We start from the raw sequence: 23,611 nt of genomic DNA, 5'->3' as shown, positions 1-23,611 counted from the left end.
AGTGCTCTAAAGAGAGACATCAAGTTGATTGGATGCAATCGCGCACTTTTGTTAGCGTCTTCGCACTCGTGAAAACTAGTGCGATAGTCCAGTGGTGAACTAAATGCGCTATAAATAAATCAATTAAAATGTTCACGCCGAGGACCTGGGATCGAATCCCACTCCCGACAAACTCACAAAATGTGGGTTCTTCCTTCGGAAGGGAAGTAAAGCGTGGGTCCCGAGATGAACTAGCCTAGGGCTAAAAATCTCGTTAATACGGATAAAAAAAATTAAAATGCTTGCAACTTTTTTTGCAATAATTAAAATTTTCTTTGAGATCAGTTATCATTCTCATTACTAGGGTATTGGTTCCTTTTTTAAGCACGTGGCTCCCATTTTCATCCTATGAAAAACAAAGGAAGGCAGTGCTATTTGTTATTTTTCTTGTTTTTGTATTTTGGGATGAATATGGGAGCGTGAGATTAGCTATGGCACTCATACCCTACCTACATACATTCACTCCTGAGCACCCATGGTAGTGCAGAGAGGGCAGAGGGCCGAATTGAAAGATCTCAATCCTAACGATTGCCCGCCTTCGCCTTGACCTGGAACCAGGTTCAGCTTCTGTCGATGTCTTTTATTATCCATGTTTAGGCTACGCCGCATAAGTCTTAAAGCCTAGAACACATAACGTTTGCGTTTTTTACTGTTTTCCCATGGGACTACTGTCACTGTACCTGTGGAAGTTCTAATAGCACACTAAGTTGAGAAGCAGGCTCAAACACCCAAGATATGGGTCCTCGGGTAAAGGGCTATTCTCATTACACCGGGCCGGGACCGTGCCGGGCCCCGGCCGTGCCCCGGTCATCGATTTCTTACATGCGATTACTATGGCGTGTTTCACATCACACCGTGCCGGGGCTCGGTCGGGCCCCGGCCGGGCAAGTGAGAAGCACGCCATAGATATCGTTAGAAAGAAATCGGTGACCGGGGCACGGCCGGGGCCCGGCACGGTCCCGGCCCGGTAAAGTGAGAAGACCGCTTAATGGAGGATCGATCCTCGTTCTCTCTACATATTGTAGACTACCTGTTGGACTCCAGCTCCCGATTGGGGAATGTGAGGGGGTGTGTTTAGTGCTGCAACTCAACTTGCTGTTGGGCGGCCTGCCATTTTATCTGTAGTTCAAGAAGTTCGACTCGGGAGACCGTAGAAGTAACAGAATCTCACTTGTCCGCCCAAGTACAGTCATGTTGTCGTGAGTGATATCTCTACCGCATATCTGCAGCATATTCTACCTTTGCTTCACGAAGCGTTGTTATTCGAAAAGCTCATGCTCCACGGTCTCGTCGCAGTTTGCGCATTCTGGACATGTGGGGCTGAAAATGCGAAGGAGCTTGCATGTCCTACTTTCAGTCCTGGGCACCCACGGTGGTGCATAGAGCCGCATTAAAAGATCTCCATCCTGGGCCATCGCCTTGACCAGGTCCAATTCTGTTGACTTTCTTGATTTTGCTGCCTATGGGTCTGCCTCTGCTGCGATGTCCTGCTGGGTTCCAATCTAACGCTTGCTTGCAGATTTCATTTCCGCCCCTGCGTAGAGTGCGGTCGGCTTCCACCTCCACGTTCGCTCCCAAATTTCTGTCGCTATCGGCTTTTGATGACATCAACGATGGAGCGCCACGTTGGAGATCCAATTGTTAAGCCATCATGCACGAATTATGTATGGCAGACATCTGTTGATGAAGACCTGCAGCCGTTGAGTGTTCTCCACTGATACACACCAGGTTTCACTGGCGTATAGCATAGTATCTGGTTGTTTTTCCATACTTTTCTTAAACTCGCAAAAGCAACCCTCACCTTCTTGATCCGTGCACCTATGTCGATCTTGGTGCCGCCATTTGGCTACAAAGATATTTATTGGAAGCTTTCAACATTCTCCACTGATTGCTCAGCTATTGTAAAGCTGGAAGGTGTTTACATCCAACGATTTGGCCTTGTTGACGTTGATGGTAAGACCTGCTGCTGAAGAGCGATTGGCAAGTTCATCGAGCTTGCGCCGTTGAGCTAGGAGAGCAACGTCATCAGCCAGTTCAAAGTCATCCGTGGTTACGGCTGCCACATTTTTTTCCTGTATCCGGTTAAGGATCGCTTGACAGAAGACTTTGAGAACGAGACACAGTAACATGATGCCCCACCAATTGGCTTCTTTAGTGGTGTTGAGATAATTCCATATTCTGAATCTGCATGCCAAACTGAGCCGAAATCCAAATTTTCATCAATTTTGGAGCCCGGGAACCTATTTAAAAATCAATTTGAAATTTGTATGGGAGCGATTTGTCGAATCACCCCTTGTCGCATTTTGTACTGAGCGGAGCTGTCAAGCAGTTGCCCAGCTGTCAAAAGGTGATTTAAAAAAATCTCTTTGAAATTGATTTTAGATACCAAAATAAAGTTCTAAAAATCTGAAAAAAATCATAGCGGCTCAGAAAAAGGTGCTCTTTTGTTTAAAAATAAAAAATCATAGAATTTTTCTTAATTTAAAAACCCAATTGTCGCATACAGTCAGGTTACCCTTTTTGGGTACCTTCACTGAGACGCCTTGCATTTAGTCGGCCGCAAATGTTGCGGTTTCCCATATGTTGCAGAATAATTGATGCAGCAGTTGTGCGGATACTACTGGGTCAGCTATGAGCATCTCAGCTGATATGCGAACGAACCCTGTCGATTTCATGCTACGGATAGCTGTTTCTATTTCCTGCACTGTTGGAGCTTCGGTGTTGACACGGGTAATGCGTCGAACCCTTGGCGGATCATGCTGAGCGCAGCGTGGGCGTGAGAGCTGGGAAGGAAACCAACTCCACGGTGGCGAGGAGTATGCTCACCTCGTAGGCAGAGTATAGCAGAATTTGGGCCGACGTCAATCTGTGTTCTCCAAAGTTCGGCCAACGAACTTCACTCAGTCCTAGAATCTCAAGCTTCATACGGCATGCCTCATTGGTTAGTTGTGCCAGTTTACCCTGCTGAGCTAGGGTTAATACATTCCAAGTTCCAATTCTTGTCTGTTGTTTCGCGCTAAAAGTCGTTGCCATTGAATCAGTTTGAGATCTTTCATTTTCGGTTTCAGTAACGGTTTTTTGGGTTTTGGAAACAGTATGTTGTTGGCCTAAGGTTCCCTATCCACCGTGGTGGGGCTGCCACCTTAGGTATAGCTTCCGGTGGAGGAGCATTTCAAACTCAGAAGCTGGATGCCAGAACAGACACTGTTTGAGCCACATCTCCAGCGCTTGGAGATGATCATGCACCTGCATATGTGGTGCATAATCACTACCTGCTGTTCAGACTTCGGTTGTTAACTACTATCTGTATTACACCAGTAATATCATCCGCAAAGCCAATCAACCTTGACAGAATGTTCTGTTCCAACTGTTTCCCGGCGGTGTCCAGAAGGCAGATGAACCTGTATGCCAACGGGTCGCCAGGTGGCTTACCGGGCTTAAGCAGTAGAACCTAACTTTACCTGTTTCATCTCTCTGGAAATTCGCCTCTGTATAGGCACATCTGCATAGCAATTCTGAACATGTCAGGGCTAGCCTCCGATTGCCGTTTTGATGGCTACTGTCAGGATACCGTCCGGACCCGGAGCCTTGCTTAACATAAGCGACTTCGCTATTGCGATGAGCTCGTTGTTCTTCACCGGGACGACCTCGCTTTGGCCGGTTTAGCCATAGGTAACGGATGCCCATGGTCTTATATCGTGGCGTGGAAACAACGTTTCCACGATCTTCTGCATTTCTAAAAACTGATAAGTCGGTACTCATCTCTAAACATCTGTACAACAACTTGACATGGTTATTCTTCGGCATTCTTGCAACATGACCTGCCCAAAGTATCCGTAGAGCGTTGGTTGAAAACAAAAGCCTGTACAGAATTCTGGTTAATGGTTTTGTAGCTTATTGGTTTCGGGAAAATGTTCTTCTTCTTGGCGTAACATCCCCACTGGAATAAAGCCTGCTTTTCAGCTCAATAGTCATTTTGCATGCATATATGTACTAGAGTGGGACATCGTTTATATGGAAGAATGAAAAATTCAATGGTATCCCATCAGATCAAAGCTTTTTTGATCCCATTTCAGGACCCAAATGAGTGTGCAAAATTTGGGCACGATCGGTTATGTCTACGTTTTGCGCATCGCGTTTGAAGATTGTATGGTGCTTTACATGGGAAACACCCTTTTTTGCATTTCTCACATAACAAGCTCGTATTTTTCCAGAACCGTGTAACTGATAAAGTGCAAACATAGCATAGGGTGTCCTGAAAAACTTTGTCGAAGACCGCAAAGTGATCTGTGCTTATGAAAAAAGTTATAGCGTTGGCATTGCTTGGTAAAACAGCATGATTTTGTTGCTATTGTTATTCCTTTACATGTTAAAACATAAACACATGCATGCGGTTCGTTGGTTATAACTATTTTCACAAGCATCGGATCGCTTTGCGGTATTCAACAAAGTTTTTCAGAACATCCTAGGCAATCCTTTCACAGTATCGGTTAAAAAGTTTCAGACAAACTTTTTCAACTTATGATCAAAATGCAAAAAAGTATGCTTTCCCATACAAACCGATCGTGCTCAAATTTTGCACAGATACTCAGGACCCGAAACGGAACCAAAAAAGCTTTGATCTGAGAAAACGGTTCCGATGACCCACACTAATATGTACCTATCGTGTGGCAGACATGAATATACTTTATGCCCAAGGAAGTTAAGGAAATTTCCATTACGAAAAGTTCCTTGACTGACCGGGTATTGAACCCTTCACACTCAGCATGGTCATTATGAATACCCACGCCTTCACAGCTGTGGCTATATAACCCATAGTAGTAGTTTGTAGTTCGTGAGAAACAAAGGGGTAGTCCCGGACATTTCGGCACCATTAAAAACGCCATGGAATCGGACATCATACCAATCTTATAATCTGACTTAATCAAGAGAGAACTTTTCACACTACGGGCTGCTGCTCTGGCTGATCGGTAGGGTTCACTGGTTGCTGCTCTATTGTGGGTAGCGAAGATGGATCCATCGGTACTGCCGGAACATTCGGTTCCAAAGGACCTGGAGCTGCTGCTTCTGCGGCCTTCATTTTCTGCTCCGCCCATTCGACCGGATGTGCTTTCTTCATGTGGGAGTAGTAGCTGGCGTTAGAATTGGTCGAGGCAGAACATATCTTGCAGGCGTAGAGTGCCTCCCCTGTATGGGTCGCTCGGTGTTCCTGTGGATAAGAATCAAACGTAAATTGAAGGAGCCTATACCTTATCTACTGTTGTTCTCTTACTAAAGTGTATTGTTTCATTTGAGATCTAACAGAAATGTTATTTATCCAATACGTAACTTACCTTCAGCGCCAATGGTCTCTTGAACCTCTTGCCGCAGAACTCGCATTCGTACTTTTGCTCCACGTGCACGAACCGTTTGTGGCGAGCCAGTGCTCTCGAATGCAAGTAATTTTGGTTGCAAATGTCGCAGATGTGTGGTTTGCCCACTTCGCTGTGCAGCTGCATATGTCTCGTCAACGCACGCTTTCCCAGCAACCAGTTCAAACAAATCGAACACTGAAGTTTCGTCTTATCACCGAGGCCCATGTGTACCTTCTCGATGTGCTGCTTGAGGTTACTGCGAGCGCTAGGACCGGCGAAAGCTTTTCCACATCGGTCGCAAACTCTAATGGTATGTTCATTTTTGTGCACAACTTTCAGATGTTCTTTCAGTTCTTGTGAGTTTGCAAATTCCTGCTCGCATATCTTGCAAAGAATCTTCTTATGATTAGCAATATGCGATCGCAACAGAGTTTCTTTAGCGAAAAATCGATTACATTGTTCGCACTTGAATGGTTTTTCCTCTGCGCTCCCATGGACGTTTTCGACGTGATCATTGAGATATCTTTTCCCCTTGAACGTTTTATCGCAACGCTCGCAGCGATACAATTCAGGATTCTTATGAACCAGGATATGATCTATCAAAGCCCACTTTCTGGCCAGCTTCTTGTCGCAGCACTTGATATAAGCCGGTATCCCGTGTTCCTTGCGGAAATGTTTTCTTAAAGATTCAAAGTCTTCCGCCTTCTCCTTACACATATCACATTCCATCGAGTAGAACTCCTGTATGCGAACGTCTTCCAGCGCCAATTCTTCTTTACTTTTCAGTGCGATGTCTTTCTTCCTTCTCCTTCTAGGTTTCGATACTTCCTCTTCGTCCACTTCACCCTCTTCTTTCTTTATCTTGGGTTCCTTTATTTTCCTCGGTCTTTTCGTTTTCTTCGTCTCTGGCTTATAGTCATCATCGTCATATTCAAAATCGGTGTCATCCTTATCTTGCTGTGGTGATTCACTTCTTGGTGCTGATTCTCTATTCTTCTGTCGAGTTTCACGAGTCGACACAGTCGGTTCCTCGATCTTCCTAGTGTCACTGCGTTTCTTACCGGACGGTTCTTGCTTCACCTCTATCATCGTTACCAACGGTTCGGCAAAAACGTCATCATTATCCCAGTCATCGAGGTCTGCATCCACGACGTCATCATCGTCGGCGGCAAAGTCCGCTGGACCTCCGTAGGATTCGTCCCGTTCAGGATCTGGTTTTTCCGTTTTGATAACATGTTGCTGGATTGCTGATAGTTTAAGCCGAGCGGCAGCAGCTAGCGTATCCTGATTATTTCGTACACGTTCTGAATATTGATGGAATTCGGAGACGATCGTCAAACAACTGCCACAGATGGTTGATGAAAAGCCAGGCTGGGGATCGATCTGTAAGCGAAGTGCTGATGTTATTCAATTGGAATGATCAGCTGTAGTTTATAATTGTATTGCCTTAGAAAACTAGTAATTAGGTATATATGTACCTATTTATAAATTTGTGAAATCATGAGCAACCTGGAAACTGAACTGTGCCCCCACAAGAGTCGAAAAACGAAACGACTAAAGGAGATCAAGGAGTGATATTTGGCAGTAAAAGAAAAGTCTAGCGCGTATTTTCAAAGAGGAAAAAAATTCAACTAAGCAATTAACATTCGACGTTTTGTTCCTAAACCCGCCCAATAAAGGATGCTAAAATATGGTAGAATGTTACTAAGGTGATAACAAAAGGCTAAAATTTTGAAAACATTTACATTTGATGTGCAAATTGCATAATGTTTTCCCAATTAAGTTTAGGTTTCCATGGGTCTGTGTCATTTTGCATAAGGTCACTTGGCATGAAGGCATTTGGCATAACAAAGTAGGGTGCATATCGATTATGCCAAATGATCTTATGCCAAACGACCTTATGCCAAAAGACTTTATGTCAAACATTTCCGCTCTCGATTTCCATATTATATTTTAAGGTGAATATATAACGAAGCCACCCCTAGAATTTTCAAGAGCACAAATCTGAAGTACCCAATGTCTGACCACGCTGAAAAGTTGATCGATTGATCAACTTTTTATCCATCATTTGGTTCATCAGATTTGTGCTCTTGAAAATTCGAGGGGTGGCTTCGTTGCATATTCACCTTAAACAAGTTTCAAACATCCATAAATGACGTAGCATGTTTTCCCATTACCCAATACATGGCTATAGCACAGACAAACAGACGTAACACTTGTGAAATTTCCATCGACCACGCTTTTAACGACCATTTTAAATCTTCATAGTTGTGGCTTTCACAACCAGAGGCGCGCGCATCGTTTTTCTTTGCTTTTGACGTTTTACACTAGCGCATTCTGTTGACGATATTGCACAACGCAGTGTTTCGTGAAACATTTTCACCCGGTGATGGTAGGTGTTACGTCTGTTTGTCTGTGGCTATAGTCATACTTTGTAAGACTTTCGCTCCCACCTAAAGTTCAACGCCATTTAAGGCTGGTTCCTATTACTAAACAATCTGGTCCATTCCGGGAATCGCACTCAGTATCACCCAGTATAAATCGGAAAATCAATAAGCGATCCGTGGTAAAAAAAAATCAAAAAAATCATCATAAACTACCAATGATTTATGATAGAATCTATCAAGCTTTATCTGTCAAGCTCTAACGAAGTTCGGTAAAACTTGCTAGCTTTACCAAATTTTCCTGTAGAACAAACATAACGGTTGAGATTTCGGTAAAACATTACCGAAGTCGGTGATTTTTTCTAAGCCAGTCTAACATGGGACTGACATGCGAAGAGCGGCAGAATATTTCAATTATACAAACACCATAAAATGAATGGGAGTTGACTTGAATTTGGTCCAGAAAATCAGGATTTTAATATGGTTAAGATACATAACAACCTCAATTTTCTATTGTAAAAGTGGCATTTACAATAAATATTGTGATGGGAAACCATTGATTCTGTTGTATCGTCTGAAACATTTAAAGCACAGAGAACAGACATCCAAGTCCAGTTCCGAAACTGTGTAAGGAATTTAACGGCCATTTGAAATCGGCAACACAAGTGGCAATACCGTGGCGCTGCAATCGGTTAATTTCTCATACTAATTAAATTCATCACTTGAAATGTTTTAATTCACCACTGACTGTGGCAATATGGTGTTTGGCGGCGTTAGTGTTGTCATCGTATATTGGTTTGCAACCTTACTCAAGTGAAGATTCAAATCCTTACACAACTTTCCGATTGAAATTTGTTCTAGCCTGGATGTCTGTTCTCTGTGTTTAAAGTGATGATAGCTACCATTCATGTTAACGTATTATAACAAAACATTCTATTGTATTTTTATGGTATTTTTATCAGGGAAGGCAGCATTTCTCAAACAATGTGTTGCGACTCACATAAACCTATTGAAGCAACCGTTGAAGCTTTTATCATATTTGTTGTACTTTAATACTTATTGCTTAAAAACAATGAGGATTCATTGAACAGCGAAAACCGCGGATTAAATATTATCCCTGATTAACCATCACGAAAATCAAGGCAATCTTTGATTATTTGATTCTCAATTTCATGAAACTGTTCAATAATCAGATAATCATGTTCTTCGCAGTTATTTACGCTTTTAAATGAATCCCTTAACAAGGCTGAATAGAAATAAGTGGATTATGTATATCCCTTTCGGGACGGAGAGAAAAAAAATGTTAAATTTCCATGGAAATTGTCTACACTTTGGCCACAGACAAACAGACGTAATACTTGCGAAATTTCCTTCGACTACGCTTTTAACGATCATTTTAAATTTTCATAGTTGAGGCTTTCACAACCAGAGGCGCGCGCATCGTTTTTCTATGTGTTTGACGTTTCACACTAGCGCCTTCTGTTGACGATATGGCACAACACAGTGATTCGTGCAACTTTTCCACCAGGTGATGGTAGTGTGAACTGGGCGATGGATTTCCATGAAAACCGTTCAAGGTGTTACGTCTGTTTGTCTGTGCTTTGGCTCTCTAGAAATCTCGGACATATCGAAACTTTTTCTTTGGCATATGGAAGAACTACGCTTTATCCTTTGATTTCTAACTTTGTCCACCTAGATAAAAAGGAAATAAAAAAAAAAATCGGCAGATAATACTTTTTCATGTTTTACTATTTTGCTCACTTTTTGTTTAAGTTGTAGTAACTCTCTCACGCAACGTAATCTAATGTTTGCACACATTCAAGTATGAGTAATGGTTCAATTATTGAAACAATGTTTTACCTAACTCAGAACAAACACTAAACAGATCAAAAAATTACGCAAAACTGTTGTTGCTGAACAGCACAATTGTGCTGGCTCGTCACGAAAGGGATACGCAAATAATAGGTCTTTCTCCGGATCTATGATGAACAAGCTGTCCACGGCAAACTTTGCCTTGCCTACTACGTTTTTTGACGTTTCAAGTTTCTAGCCAAGGCCCAAGACCAAGTCCCCGGTCAAAATGTATGGAAGATCAATTTTCAAAAACCCTCAATCTATGTTTTTTGCCTTATAAACCTTCCTTGAGTTAAAACTGACAGAACAAAACTAAAACGACCAAAATCAGACCTTCCGTTCGCGAGTTATGAGCGGTCCCATGTATGCCATACTGCATATATAGATAGACTATGTCACCGGTTCCCAACCTTGGCTCTCACGACCCCCCAGCTTGTTGTCACTTTTCAAAGTACAATCGAAAACGTGCCTGGGGGCAACAAGCAGTTGGGGATCGCGAAACGAAGGTTGGGAAACTATGGTCTATGTGGATTGGACTCTTTGAGTCACTGGAAAGCTAAAAAAAAACAAACAAGAGCTCGCAGCAGTTCTACAGCTACTACGCTACGCTGTCTCATAAGAGATTGTAGTAAGCCTACTGGATCATTTCGATGTAATCGTAATTTGAGCACAAATAAACTCAATTATGTTTGTAACAATTTTTACAAGCTGAATAATCTTATTGACAATATGAAAACACTCACCGCAAAATGGAACACTTCATTGATTTGTTTCTTCAAATCGGGCTGTTCAATCGTCCACTTGGATTCGTTCAGTGCTTCCAGGCACAGACGGCACTCCACCTTGGATGTGCTGTCCATTTTTTATCGCCTTCACCTTCCGCGGTGGTTGCGGAACTGCCTAGAACGGGTAAAACTACAGAAAAACACTTTTCGGTACGAAATAGCGTTGTAAAACTATTAAAAAACCAAAACTTTTAATTTTCAACTCGGGCCAAATGAAAACAAGTTTTATTCATCAATGACGCTCCCGCTTGGGGTTTGACGTTCGTAAGGGCAACTCCATCGGTAGTGTGTAAAGTGGATTTCTGTTGTTTTATGTAATAATCATTGGCATTTGCGCAATGGATCAAAGAGGCGTACTTTTCTAGCATTCGCCACATGTAAACAAATGCGCCATGATATATGGGCATTAAGATTGTAGCAGCTAAAATGCTTATGTTGCCGAGGTATATTATTGATCGATCACTCAGCCAAATAAACATAAGATTTCCATAAGACCTAACTTATGAAACGGCCCTTAAATTATTCATAATGATTAGAATGAATTTCATAAGGTCGCTTTATGACGCAAAATCGTCCCAGAGCTTGGCTTTTATATATGTTTAGCAACATGCTAGGCACCATGGTATTCTCAAGCGTCGCTAGCCGTGGGGATTAAACACGAGCTTAGTGATCCCGACGTCCATGGATCGAATCCAGTCTGCATCATTTTAAGAACTCACCAATTTTTCATCCCATACAAAATGTATGAAGTTTAAAAATTGACCCAATTTTCTCCAATTTATTGTAAGTTTTCTAATCATCGTAAAAGTTATCCTTAAAAAGTTCCGGTTACCAACCTCCCCTGAAAAGCGGAAACAAACTCCTGGTAACGAATGCAGAAAAAGCCAACGTCCTAGCCGAAGCATTCTCTGCATCACATAATAATACTCTGCCGGGAGACCCGACTACGACAGAAGCAGTTAATCGTTCCGTAGAAGAAATTGCGACAATGGATAACGTCAACGAGGATCCTTCAACATTGTGTAAGCCTGGTGAAATAAGAACAATTATTAAACAGATAAAATGTCGGAAAGCACCCGGCCAAGATGGAATACGGAACCTGCAACTAAAGCATTTGCCACGCAAAGGATTAGTGTTTCTCTGCAAAATATTCAACGCATGTCTGAAGTATGGGTACTTTCCAGATATTTGGAAAACTGCAACCGTAGTTCCAATTCCAAAGCCGAATAAGGATATAACAATACCGAGTAACTATCGCCCCATTAGCTTACTCAGCAGTTTAAGTAAAATTTTGGAAAGGATTGTCCTTAAACGCTTGAACAACCACCTAGAACTTGCTCAAGTAGTTCCAAATGAACAATTCGGGTTTAAGGCAGGTCACTCGACGTGTCACCAATTAGTGCGTGTGACCAAAATGATAAAAGCCGGATTCGAAGCGAAAAAATCGACGGGAATGGTATTATTAGATGTGGAGAAAGCATATGATACAGTTTGGCATGATGCTGTTATACATAAGCTTCATGTATCCCGTTGCCCAATTTATTTGGTGAAACTTGTACAGTCTTTTTTGACACAAAGACAGTTCCAAGTAACTGTAAACGGGACACTATCCGGCTGCCATAGCATCCCTTTCGGCCTTCCCCAGGGTTCCGTATTGAGCCCCACATTATACAACGTGTTCACCAGCGACGTCGAAATGGTGGACGATGTCGTGTATGGCTTCTTTGCTGATGATACGAGTTTCCTCACTACCCACGACGATGCCAAGATAGTGACTACCAAGCTCCAGCATGCCCAAAACAAACTGGAGGAATATCAACACCGGTGGAGGATCAAGATAAATCCATTGAAAACCCAAATTGTCTTTTTTACAAAGAGGAGAGCTGTACACCATTTTCCGTCGTCAATGTTAAAAATCAATGGGATTCCCGTTAAGTGGACGACGGAGGGAAAATATCTTGGACTAATCTTAGACGCTTAGACCAAAAATTGTTATTTGACAAACATATAAATGAAAGCATAGCTAAGGTGAATAGGCTAACCAGGGCATTATATCCGCTCATTAATCGAAGGTCTGCTCTACAACTCGCCAATAAGTTACTTCTGTTCAAATGTATTTTCCGACCAGTGCTAACATACGGATCTCCAGTGTGGCAAAACTGCGCCAGATCACACCTGAAACGCTTACAGGTTAAGCAAAATAAACTATTAAAATTGATCCTTGGATTACCCCCACACTTTCCGACGCTGGAAGTACACGATATCGCCGAGGTGGAAATGCTACAAAATTTCATCGAAAGACTAGCAGTCAACTTTAGTATCTCATGCGCGAATTCTTCAAACCCTCTCATTGAAGTGCTATAAACATGACTGTGATAGTAGTTTAGATAGGTTAAGCTCAATATTTAATTACTAGGGTTTTTTTTTTATTTTTCCCTAAAACAGATTATTACACAAAGTAGGCAATCAGCACTAAGTGTTCCGCAAGTATAGGTGAAATGAATGTAAATGTAGCAGTTGTAAGAAAATCAAAACTCTGCAAAAAAAACAAACAAGGCAACATGAATGTATTTGAAACTATTTCACTAAATAAATTAATTGAATTGAGAATTGAAAAAGTTCCGGAAAGCTTGAGAACTGAAGAGTGTTTTGGTGCATTAAGCTCAAAATCGACAAAATGGTCACTTACACTCCTTTGCATCTGGGCCCCTCAAATTAATTGTTTTTTTTTTTAAATTGAGGGGCCCAGAATCAAAGGAGTGTAAGTGCCCATTTTGTCGATTTTGAGCTGAGCATATCAAAAAATTCTTCAGATTTTAAGCTTTCAGAAACTTTTTTAGGATCTTTTTTACGATGATTAGAAAAATTACAATAAATCGTAGAAAATTGGAACGATTTTGAACCTCCATACATTTTGTATGGGATGAAAAATTGGCGAAAAACTTTAAACCTCATTTACTCGAAAGTAGGTTTTTGTCACTTACACCCCTTTGCTTCTAACCCCCTCAATTGTTTTCTTCGCCAAAACGAGCATCTAAACTGAGTGAACAAAATTAGTAGTAGTAAAATGTACCAGTCGTTAAAAGTTATACCACAGTTGACTCTCCACTTGTCGATGTTCTACTTCTCGATATCTCGCCCTCGATGGTTTGATCCTTGGTTTGGTCGGTCCCTTCAATCTGCCTACATTTTATCTTTCTACATGTTGATATCTCCTTATCTCGATTTCTCTCTCTATGCGTTTTGTTCTAGATGTTCTCTCCATACGTCGATATACCCGTTTTTACAGGTTGCTAGATCTCGTTTCTTAGGTGCAAAACATTCTGGGAAGGTGAAGTGACATCTGTTTGTTGACGGTTTTTCATAGTTACGGATGATTTTTCAATCTAGTGTGCATTACATTAGGGCCCATATAGCCGAGGCGGTAAACGCACGGGTATTCAGCATGACCATGCTGAGGGTGACGGGTTCGATTCCCGGTCGGTCCAGTATCTTTTCGTAAAGGAAATTTCCTTGACTTCCTTGGGCATAGAGTATCTTCGTGCCTGCCACACGATATACACATGCAAAATGGTCGTTGGCAGAGGAAGCTCTCAGTTAAAAACTGTGGAAGTGCTCATTGAACACTAAGCTGAGAAGCAGGCTTTGTCCCAGTGAGGACGTTACGCCAAGAAGAGAGAGAGAGTGCATTACAAATTGGTTCTTGAGTTCGATCTCTCTCTATCTCGATGGTCCCTTCAATATCGAGATGTAGAGAGTCAACTGTATGGTTTAAATGTTGAAAATAATTTACTACGACAAAATCTTATGTACGTGAAAGCCACGGGTATAAGCTTTCTGTTAAGTGGTAAAAAGTTTGTATTTGCACCGAATTTCATTGAAAAAATCGAATATTTGTCAATAATGATTTTAATCTTAATTTGAACCATCGTAATCATAATTTGAACCAATTTTAATCTTAATTTGAACTACTGGCAACAGCAGCTCGAGCTTCTTCCACAACAGCCAATTTCGTGCTGAACAATAGAAAAACATTTCCCATAACTATTTTTCATTAGGCAGTAGAATTTCAACTAAAAATGTTCTAAACTCTTCAGGAACTTGGAAACTAAATTTGGAATTTTTTATCCCCCAAGAGTAAACAAAACAACCACTAGTGCAGTCTGCAGGCCAATACTGGAAGCTTGCCCCGTTTACTAGTTCAAATTTAGATTACAAATGGTTCATCTTAAGATAACATTCTCCAAGTAAGAATTACTTAAATTTGATAATTTTATGCAAATAATGCGGAATATTATTCGGTTGGTCGATTCTACGATAAATAACACTAGTTTACAGCATTTTTGAACTCGGTAAGCTGATGATCATTTTTGGTGTAGAATCATGCCCTGAGTTCGAAAACGCGAAGGAAAAAAATTACAGTAGAGCGGAAAATTTTTCGACTTTCCATACAACGTTGATGATTTGAAATCGATTTTTGTTCTATTTTTAAGCAAAGTCGCTCACTTCACACATCTCATTCTTCGTAATCAATGCTCCGATTGAGCTGAATTTTTTACTGTAGCTCGCCTACATATGATATGTCAAATAAACGTCGAGAAAGAATTTTTAGGTTGTTTTTTTCTTATTGAAAAAAATACATTTCTTCAAAAAATTTTGGGAATTTTGCTAAAATTTAAGAAGATCGTCCCCAAAAATCGCCAATATCTTGAATTTCATCAATCTGACGCAAAACCTGTATTCAGATGATCGAATGGTATTGTATTCAGCTTTTAATTTATGGAAAAAGATTTAAATTTGGTTGAACAAAACGCAATATATTTGAATTTTAGTAAATTACATATTTTGAAAAATTACAAAACTCGATATTGAGGTAAAACTCAAAAACTGTTCTACTTTAAATTTTTTGAAGGTCGGTTTCGAAATCAGCACTAAATTGTGCTTCAAAAATTTTGGTCGTTGACAGAAGTTCACGACTTTCGTTTTATTTTGTAAACTTGTGTAAGCTTTCATTTGACGTGTTCACATATTGCGTGTGATACAATGCATGAGCTGTACGAGTGCACCGAAAATGTGCTTTCTCTGGGGGGAAATGGGTGAAATCACAGTGATTTTTAAATTGCCTGTTTTCCATGACAAAAACGATTTTTTTAATGCTTTTCAAGTCCATGTTATCAGCATTATCAGGTTATATTACGGAAAGCTGTTTAACATCTTTTTCGGGAAAATATTTCCCTAAAAAGTACGCCGTTTTAATGAATTTCGAAATGGTTCAAATTAAGATTACAATTTGACTAGTTCAAAGTTTGATTTCTTACCCTACCAGAGAAATTCCGTAGGCAAACAGTGTCGCGGAGAGACGTTTTTTTGTGACGGGCTTGGTGGTCAGCTTCAGATTCATATACAGGAGGACCTGAGTTCAATGCCTGGCCCTGGCCCATCTCTTTCCTCCTAATCAGATATATTCGAATTTTCATTGGTGTTAAACAGATGTTTTTTTTTTCTTGAGTTCATTCCTTTTGACCCTGTCAAGTACCCTGCGTACTTATATATTATCTTAGTTTAATCAGCAACTGCTCCCGCGATTAGCAATCATTCAACAAAACCGTAATAATAGACCCTTCACTGCCCCTATAACATAATTTATGTTCAACGCGTTGGTGCTGATGGGGTGATCTTATGCACGACTGTTTTGGGATGAAAGCCTGTTTGACAACTAGTTGAGCCATTTTTTCAACCTAATGTCATTTGAACTTCTTTTGATATCATCAGCCTTACAAGTTTGTGATTTTATCCTTGCCTTTTTCAGTCTTTCGTTGTTTGTTCCTTTTACTGTAGTTAACCCTTGCTTGATGAGAATTTTCGGATTAAAAAACTTACATATCAACGTATCTTGGTTCCTTGTTATTTGAAAATAAAAAGTATAAATTAGTTTGCATTGTTAACTTTGCTTGAATTCTCTAAAGCCCGGATTAAGGATTGTGGGGGTCCGGACCGTAGCGAATGTGGGAGGCCCTCGGAGCTACAAAAGCTTGCAAATATTTATGATTATTCAGATAGTCGAGCAGCACTAAAAGTATTGGGTGCCTAAAAATGCGCTTTGAAGCCTTTCTAGAAATGCATCCTTTCTTTGCAGCTGTTGTGCCTGTAAACTAATAAATATTAGGTTCCAGGTCACTGTGGCATTGAAGGAAATAAAATGGCCGACGAGCTTCTAATTACAGTTTACTGACCCAGTACCATGCTGTGATATTATGAACTGTACAATGAAATAAAACTGAAATGCTGGGCTGAGCAAAAGGTGATATCCAATTGGATGGATATAAAAAAAATGCCGTCAGTCAAATTCAGAACACCAAAGGTTTCTAAAACCAAAAAGTTCTCAGAGCTCAACAACAGATCTCTATTTTACATACACTGACACAGTAGCTGGGCACTGCCTGAGCCGATATCACTTATGCCAAAGTCATTTGGCATAAGGTCACTTGGCATAAAATTTGGCATCATGGACATTTGGCATAATGAAGAAGGATGCATTTCGGTTATGCCAAATGTCTTCATGCCAAGTGATTTTATGCCAAACGACCTTATTCCAAATGACTTTATGCCAAATGTCTTGGTTGAGAACCACTGGATTGGAAAGTCTCTCATACTCTCGTCGTTCTGCGTGCTCGCCGATAGCATTGTGATATGCCTTCGGCCGATGCAAAAATCGCAGAGATTAATTAGAAGTAATGTAGCCTCCGTGTAGTAACGTGTCGTCTTTGTAATGTAGGGTGGGGCGGGGCAAGATGGGTCACCTAAGGATGGATCACCATAATTTTGTAAATACAAATCGTATTGGTTTGTATTCGTCCGCTACTCTTTAATACACTAGTTAGCTATGCTGAAAGTCGATAAAAAGTTCATTAAATACAAAAAATGATGTTAAACAAGCAGTTTTAAAAAGTGATCGATTTTGCGCCGTGAAAAAAGTGCGGGGCAAGATGGGTCACCTTTTAGGTAATTCACATTTTCTCAACGAAAAACGTCAAAATAAAAGATTTGTTCCGCATTCATATATGCTCCATATCCATACTGAGTAAACAAGAGCTACTAGTAAACATTTTAAAAATTTATTTGGAATATAAAAAACTTTACGATTTGAGTGGTCCTAAGGCGACTTGAAAATCGATGTTTTTACTAAAAAATTATCATAATTTTATGTTATAATTTTGAGCGTTAATTCCGCTTGATTGAAGTCATTTATGAGATAGTCTTGTAATAAAAAATAAAGAACTTTTGAATGCTCCAAAAATACGTTCAAAATTGAAGGTGACCCATCTTGCCCCGCGGCCGTTTATATGGAAATTATATGGAATGTATCGCATAAGAAAAGTGGCTAAAAACCATTTTATTTTTTATTTCCAATGAGAGTGAATAATTTTTTAATCAATGCCCCAAACTTTTGTATATTCATGCTGGTCATCTAACAAAATTATTAACCCTTTATAAGGCAGTGGCAACTATATTGCCACCTACTGTTTGTATTTTTTTTTCTGTTTTATAACAATTTATTTCGAACTTTATTTTTGGTTTACGCAAAATTGGGACTACTAACAACGCCTGGTATTTTTTTGGTACTAAACAAAGCTTTAACAACAATTTAGGAGCAATTTGTAGTCTCAAAAATGGCTAATTTTGACCGCGTGAAGAAAATTAGCTCAAATTTATTGTAAAATTATAGATTTGGTAAATATTTTAAGATATAATCAAATTCTGGGTTGACATGAGCTGAACTACACAGTTTATATTATGGGTTAAGCCCCAATCCACTCTAAAATCTCTTTTCCGGCTTTTTGTCGAAGTCAAAAGAAGAAAAGTACCCTAAACGGGCAGTGGCAAGAATATTGCCACCAGCGCTGGTGGCCTAAACGGGCAGTGGCAACTATATTGCCACCTCAAAAGCTCGTTTTTGGGGTTAACGGGCAGTGGCAACTATATTGCCACCAGCGTTTTTGGCCTAAACGGGCAGTGGCAACTATATTGCCACCTAGATTTTTGAGAGTTTCTTTTAAACAAAAATTGATTTGTATATGTAATCATGTATATAATCACTTGCATAATAGTATGCGATGATAACTCTTCTAGTTTTCTTGGCCTTATAAAGGGTTAACATAATCAAAACATAAGTAATGCGCCCGAAAATGGCACTGACCCATCTTGCCTCGCGACCCATCTTGCCCCGCCCCACCCTATATTTTATAGTATAAATAAAGTATGTTTTAATTTGTTATTTCGCTACACCTGGGTTCAAACTGTCATGTCTGTCGGCCACCCCGAACTCCAGGTCGTACATAATAGTCTTGAAAAAATTTGACCCGAATCAGTGTGATAGGTATCTGTTGCAGTTGCAGGCAACAGATGGCTTATATATATATATATATATATATATATATATATATATATATATGTATATATATAGCTAGAAGGGAATATCAGAACGGCACATGCCACTAAATTTCAGCTTATTGGACGCAGTGGCATAATTTCCTTCAACGGGGAGAATAAAAACATCACATCTACGGATATGACGGGAGGTCCAAGGCCAACTACCCAACACCTACAAAACTAACTTTACCCTTCATTGAATGAAACTTTATTATGCGAATGTCTTATTTAGAGCTCATGATGAATCGGAATCACTTGCGCTAAAAAAATATTGCATGAAGCAAAATCTAGTACTACGCGTGTGTCTTCAAACACTTAAAGTCACAGCTGGCTCCGTTGTTGCCGGTCGAGTCGCTTCTTCAGCCTTCAGCTTCTGCTCCGCCCATTCGACAGGGTGTTGCTTCTTCATGTGCGAATAGTAACTTGCGTTGGAGTTTGTCGTGGAGCCACATATTTTACACGTATATAGCGCTTCTCCAGTGTGGGTTGCTCGATGTTCCTACGAAGGACGAATGTTCCGTTAAAATCAATGCCTCAAGTAGCGTATTGCTCAAGGTTGAAAGACAAAACGTCGAAAGAGAAAAGAATAAGATAATAAAACATACTCAGCAATTCATTATTACCTTCAAAGCCACCGATTTCCTAAACTTCTTGCCGCAAAATTCGCACTCATATTTCTGCTCTCCGTGCACGAAGCGCTTGTGCCGCGTCAATGCCCTCGAATGAGGATAGTTTTGGTTGCAAATGTTACAGATATGCGGCAGGCCTACCTCGCTGTGAAGTTGCATATGTACCGTCAAACATCGCTTTCCCAGCAGCCACTTTTGACAAAGGGGGCACTGGTGTTTCGTTTTGTCACCCAGCTTCAAATGTACCCCTTCGATGTGCTGCTTGAGGCCACTGCGAGCGCTTGGTCCTGAAAACGACTTCCCGCAGCGATCGCAAACCCTAGTCAAATGTGCGTTATCGTGAACCGTTTTCAGGTGTTCGTTCAGGAAACGTGAATTTGGGAACTCCTGGTTACACTGAGAACAGTGCACTTTCCTGTGGTTGGAGATATGCGTTTTGAGAAACGACTCTTTGGCGAAATATCGGTCGCATTTCTCACACTTGAACGGGCGCTCCTCGATGCTTCCATGCACATTTTCCATGTGCTCCTGGAGGTATCTTTTGCCTTTAAAAGTTTTATCGCAAGGCTCGCAACGGTACATCTTTGGGTCGACATGAATCAATATGTGATCGACCATGGTTCCCCTTCTCATCAGTTTCTTGTTGCAGCACTTGATGTATGCTGCCATGTCATGATTCGCCCGGAAGTGTTTCCTCAGCGAGAACATATCCTTCGTCCTGTCACCACAGATATCGCAAACCATTTCGTAGAATTCTTGTATGCGTATGTCGTCTTGTTTCCGTTGTTCCTTGCTTGATGTTTCGCCTTTCTGGTGTTTCTTCTGTGCGGTGGAGTCGTCGGATTTCTTTCGTCGCGTCCTTTGTTTCTTCCGTTCGGGCTGATATTCGCCGTCGTCTTCCGTTGAATTGTCTTCATCGGTGCTACTTTGCTCTGGAATCTCCTCTTTCGTTGCTTTGATTTCACCTTCGACCTCTTCTTTTTCGACTTTCAGTTCATTCGTGCTTTTTCGTACCGAGGTCCGCTTTTGTCGTTTCTCTTTGTTTGTTTCCCCTTTATCATTAGTTTCTGTCAACTTCTGAAGAGATCTTGTTCTTCGCTTAGCTTGTGGCTCCTTCTTAACTTCAACTGTAAGTGATTGGACGAAGACTTCATCGATACAAGTGTAATCAGCGTTGTCTACGTTGTCATCATTACATTCGTCGTTACCACCGAACTCCTCAATGCATTCCTCCTTTGCTTCCAACTCCTCATCCAGTGTTTCAGACTTGATCGAGTTAACTGGTAGGTCTTTTAGCCGAGCAATGAGTTTGTCCTGGTTGCATCGTACTCGCTCCGAGTACATGTAGAATTCCTCGATCATCGTCAAACACACGATACAGATATCGGAAGAAAACCCGGACTGAGGATTGACCTAAAACAGACAGACCTTGGTAGTCATTTGGCATTATAACGCTTAGGATTAAAGTCTTTTCCCGTTACATCATAAGGTAGACTACGCACGCCGACTCTTGGTCGGGTTATCCAACGATATCACATCCTAAAAAGCAATCGAGTAGCGGGACCAGGCCAAGCCTCGGTCGGTTCTCGAATTTGTGTACTAATAATAGCCCGGCTCTATAAATAACCCGTATCGTGGGTAGAACACCTTAGAATGGTGCGTTGCGGTGTGAGATCTACCAAATCAAATTTGGATCTTGATATTTACCGTATTTATCAATATTCCAAGATCAAAGTCTGATGCACTTTTTCGTGTTTTGTAGTTTATTTTGTTTCAATATACTGCTAATTAACATTTTATTTCAGCAGGATTCAGGTAATTTTATTTTACTAATATGTAGCTTATTTGACGTACGATGTTAATATTGTTTTATATTTCAGATGATCAACCGAAGAATCTAGTAATTCAACCAAATGTCATCAAGACGACGAGGAAACCAGGATAAATCGGGCAGAGAACTGATTTGAAGGAGTCTAACAATGGTGTGCCTGAACGTTGACCAAGCGTATCCTTTGGAGTTTACCCTTCCACTAACAACACCCAAATTCCCGTGACACTAGGCCTGAGAGATCGTAGAGCTGTCTACATTTTTCATAGGTGTCCAAAACTAACCATCCTTTCCCATCCCTCAGCAGTCGCAAGGACGTGGCCAGCACAGTGCTCGACCATTGGAGGATTGCGTCAGTCTTGTCTAAGAGTCAGAGATTAATCCCAAATCTTTGTGCTTTGGTTCGGACCGGAAAAAGGCATAATAACAGCGGTCTAGGACTCTACCACCTACGAATTTGTGCGATGCGCTTAATGCTAATGCTAAGGCCAGTAGTACACAGGGTCAAATATTTGACAAGGAAAGAACTCAAGAAACAATATCAGTTTGACAATAATGAAAATTCAATTTAACCCTTAAAGGCGCACGACAATAAAAAACTGATTTAAAAAATAAATTAATAATTAATAATAAAAGTGAATTTCAATTATTTTGGAGCGTTTTTAGGTATGTTGTTTTAAAACAACATTGCGCTTTTAAGGGTTTTAATGGTCGTCCAGCAAAGCGAGCGAAGCCTTCTGTAAGACATGAACCTCTTCCTATATGACCACACGGGGGTTTGGGATCAAGCTAGCAAACCAACGCGAACCGTTATAGAGGTGGCGGTAGTGTTCGGCTATTTTTAATCATGGCGTTGCGGACAACAAATTTGAATTTGTTTGTTCTAGCTGTCACGTCGGTTCGTCGGTGATAATAGTATGAACCGTATACCTAATAAAACTCACCTGGAGGAATGACAAAAGTTTTATGCAGCTCAAAGCAGGAATGGGAAATGTCGCAAAAATGTTAATTTTGTGATTGGCTGATTTTACTGCTTCTAGAAATGTTTATCAACATTAACCATTGCCCATAAGTTATGGAAGTTAGGGAAGAGAATTGTTGCACAAAACAAGCAACAAAGACATCTCAACTGGTAATAGATAATGACATGGTCTTGAAAATGTTTGTTGCAGACAAAAAGGGAGCTGAATTTGTTGCAAGCTTTTCAACTCGTGAGTAATCGATTATTACTTAGGACCGAAAATCGGAACTGTTTGATTGATCTTCAACAGCATTGCAGTGTTTAAAATTTAAAATTAAAATTTAATACAGACTCGAAGTTACCGATCGAAAATCGCAATTCGAGGCTTAGAAATCTCCAAACTGGTGATGTACGATGTTTATCGTATTCTGTTCAAGTTGGGACAAACTTATGTCGCAATGGGTGGGTTGTCGCTACAAATGTAGGTTGTGACATTGCCATTATTGTCGCTCGATGGTTGAAATTTGATTCAGGGTCCATAACTTATGAGCATTATGAATGGTGATGCTCGTGGACGGAAATTCGACCGCAAAATGGAAAATGTCATGACTGAAAACTGAAAAATGTCATGACAGTTTTTCCATGAAACTGTGACATTTTCCATCACTGACTGAAAAATACTGCTCTAATTCTCCAACACATATTTTGAAAATTCGCATGGGGCGTACTGCCGGTATGCTTAGGCCATAGGTATCCGCCTACCACTCCCAAGGATAAGGAAATGATTCTATTTGATCTATTTGGTAATGCATTTTACTCTTACCGTGAAACGGAACACCTGGTTCAGTTGTTCTCTAAGTTCCGGTTGTTCGATTGACCACTTGGGTTCGGTCAGCGCTTCCAGACATAGTCGACACTCCATGATTGCTGCTGTACTTTCCATGGCCGCTTAGAAGTTAGGCCCGACGTTCCAGGACTTATCTGTACTTAATAATTAGCACATGAAATAAAGTTCATGTTTGTTATAAATTAGGCGAGCAAGTGAAGTAAACATATTTTTATAAACAAGACACGCAAACAAAATCAAAACAAACTTTTTTTTAAATGTCTAACTACACTCTGAATTCAAAAGAATCAATAACTATTTTAAGGGTGTGAACCATTTCACTTGTTCGTTTAACTTTTAGTTAAAATTTGACACTTCGATAGTTATTTTGAAAATAACCCTACTCGCGAGCAGGGTTAGTCTTGACAGTTCCATAGTTATTTTTTGTTCGCAATGATTTGGCTGCGTACTGTATTTTGTTCCAAATAACTACTCCTCTGTCAAATTTCAAATGGGCCACC

General features: G+C 40.5%; 2 protein-coding genes across 2 annotated transcripts in view; both read right to left on the bottom strand.

Moving 5' to 3' along the window:
- The window catches only part of LOC109623139 (uncharacterized), an 86,511-nt gene that overhangs the window by 42,646 nt on the left and 20,254 nt on the right, over positions 1-23,611 (bottom strand). Inside the window, exons 5-8 of the mRNA XM_062848673.1 lie at positions 19,470-20,888; positions 10,375-10,491; positions 5,373-6,776; positions 4,980-5,248 (exon numbers count right to left, since the gene is read on the bottom strand). Of these exons, the coding sequence (XP_062704657.1) occupies positions 4,980-5,248; positions 5,373-6,776; positions 10,375-10,491; positions 19,470-20,888 (3,209 nt within the window). The remainder of the gene's footprint in view (positions 1-4,979; positions 5,249-5,372; positions 6,777-10,374; positions 10,492-19,469; positions 20,889-23,611) is intronic.
- On the bottom strand, positions 19,028-23,367 carry LOC109623136 (transcription factor grauzone). The gene is made up of 3 exons (XM_029870621.2): positions 23,088-23,367; positions 19,470-20,888; positions 19,028-19,345 (listed from the first exon to the last, which is right to left on the bottom strand). The coding sequence occupies exons 1-3, from the start codon at positions 23,205-23,207 to the stop codon at positions 19,154-19,156; spliced, it is 1,731 nt and encodes a 576-aa protein (XP_029726481.2). The 5' UTR covers positions 23,208-23,367; the 3' UTR covers positions 19,028-19,153.

Source organism: Aedes albopictus, chromosome 2 (genome assembly GCF_035046485.1).
Source record: "Aedes albopictus strain Foshan chromosome 2, AalbF5, whole genome shotgun sequence".
Classification (NCBI taxonomy): domain Eukaryota; kingdom Metazoa; phylum Arthropoda; class Insecta; order Diptera; family Culicidae; genus Aedes; species Aedes albopictus.
Note: the sequence above shows the minus strand (reverse complement) of the source record. Positions and strands in the feature narration are given on the sequence as shown.

Coding starts and splice junctions, on each gene's coding strand:
- LOC109623136 (XM_029870621.2), bottom strand. CDS start 23,207: ATGGAAAGTACAGCAGCAATCATGGAGTGTCGACTATGTCTGGAAGCG. Junction 20,889..23,087: donor ACCAGGTGTTCCGTTTCACG/GTAAGAGTAAAA, acceptor TGTCTGTTTTAG/GTCAATCCTCAGTCCGGGTT. Junction 19,346..19,469: donor GGAAATCGGTGGCTTTGAAG/GTAATAATGAAT, acceptor CGTCCTTCGTAG/GAACATCGAGCAACCCACAC.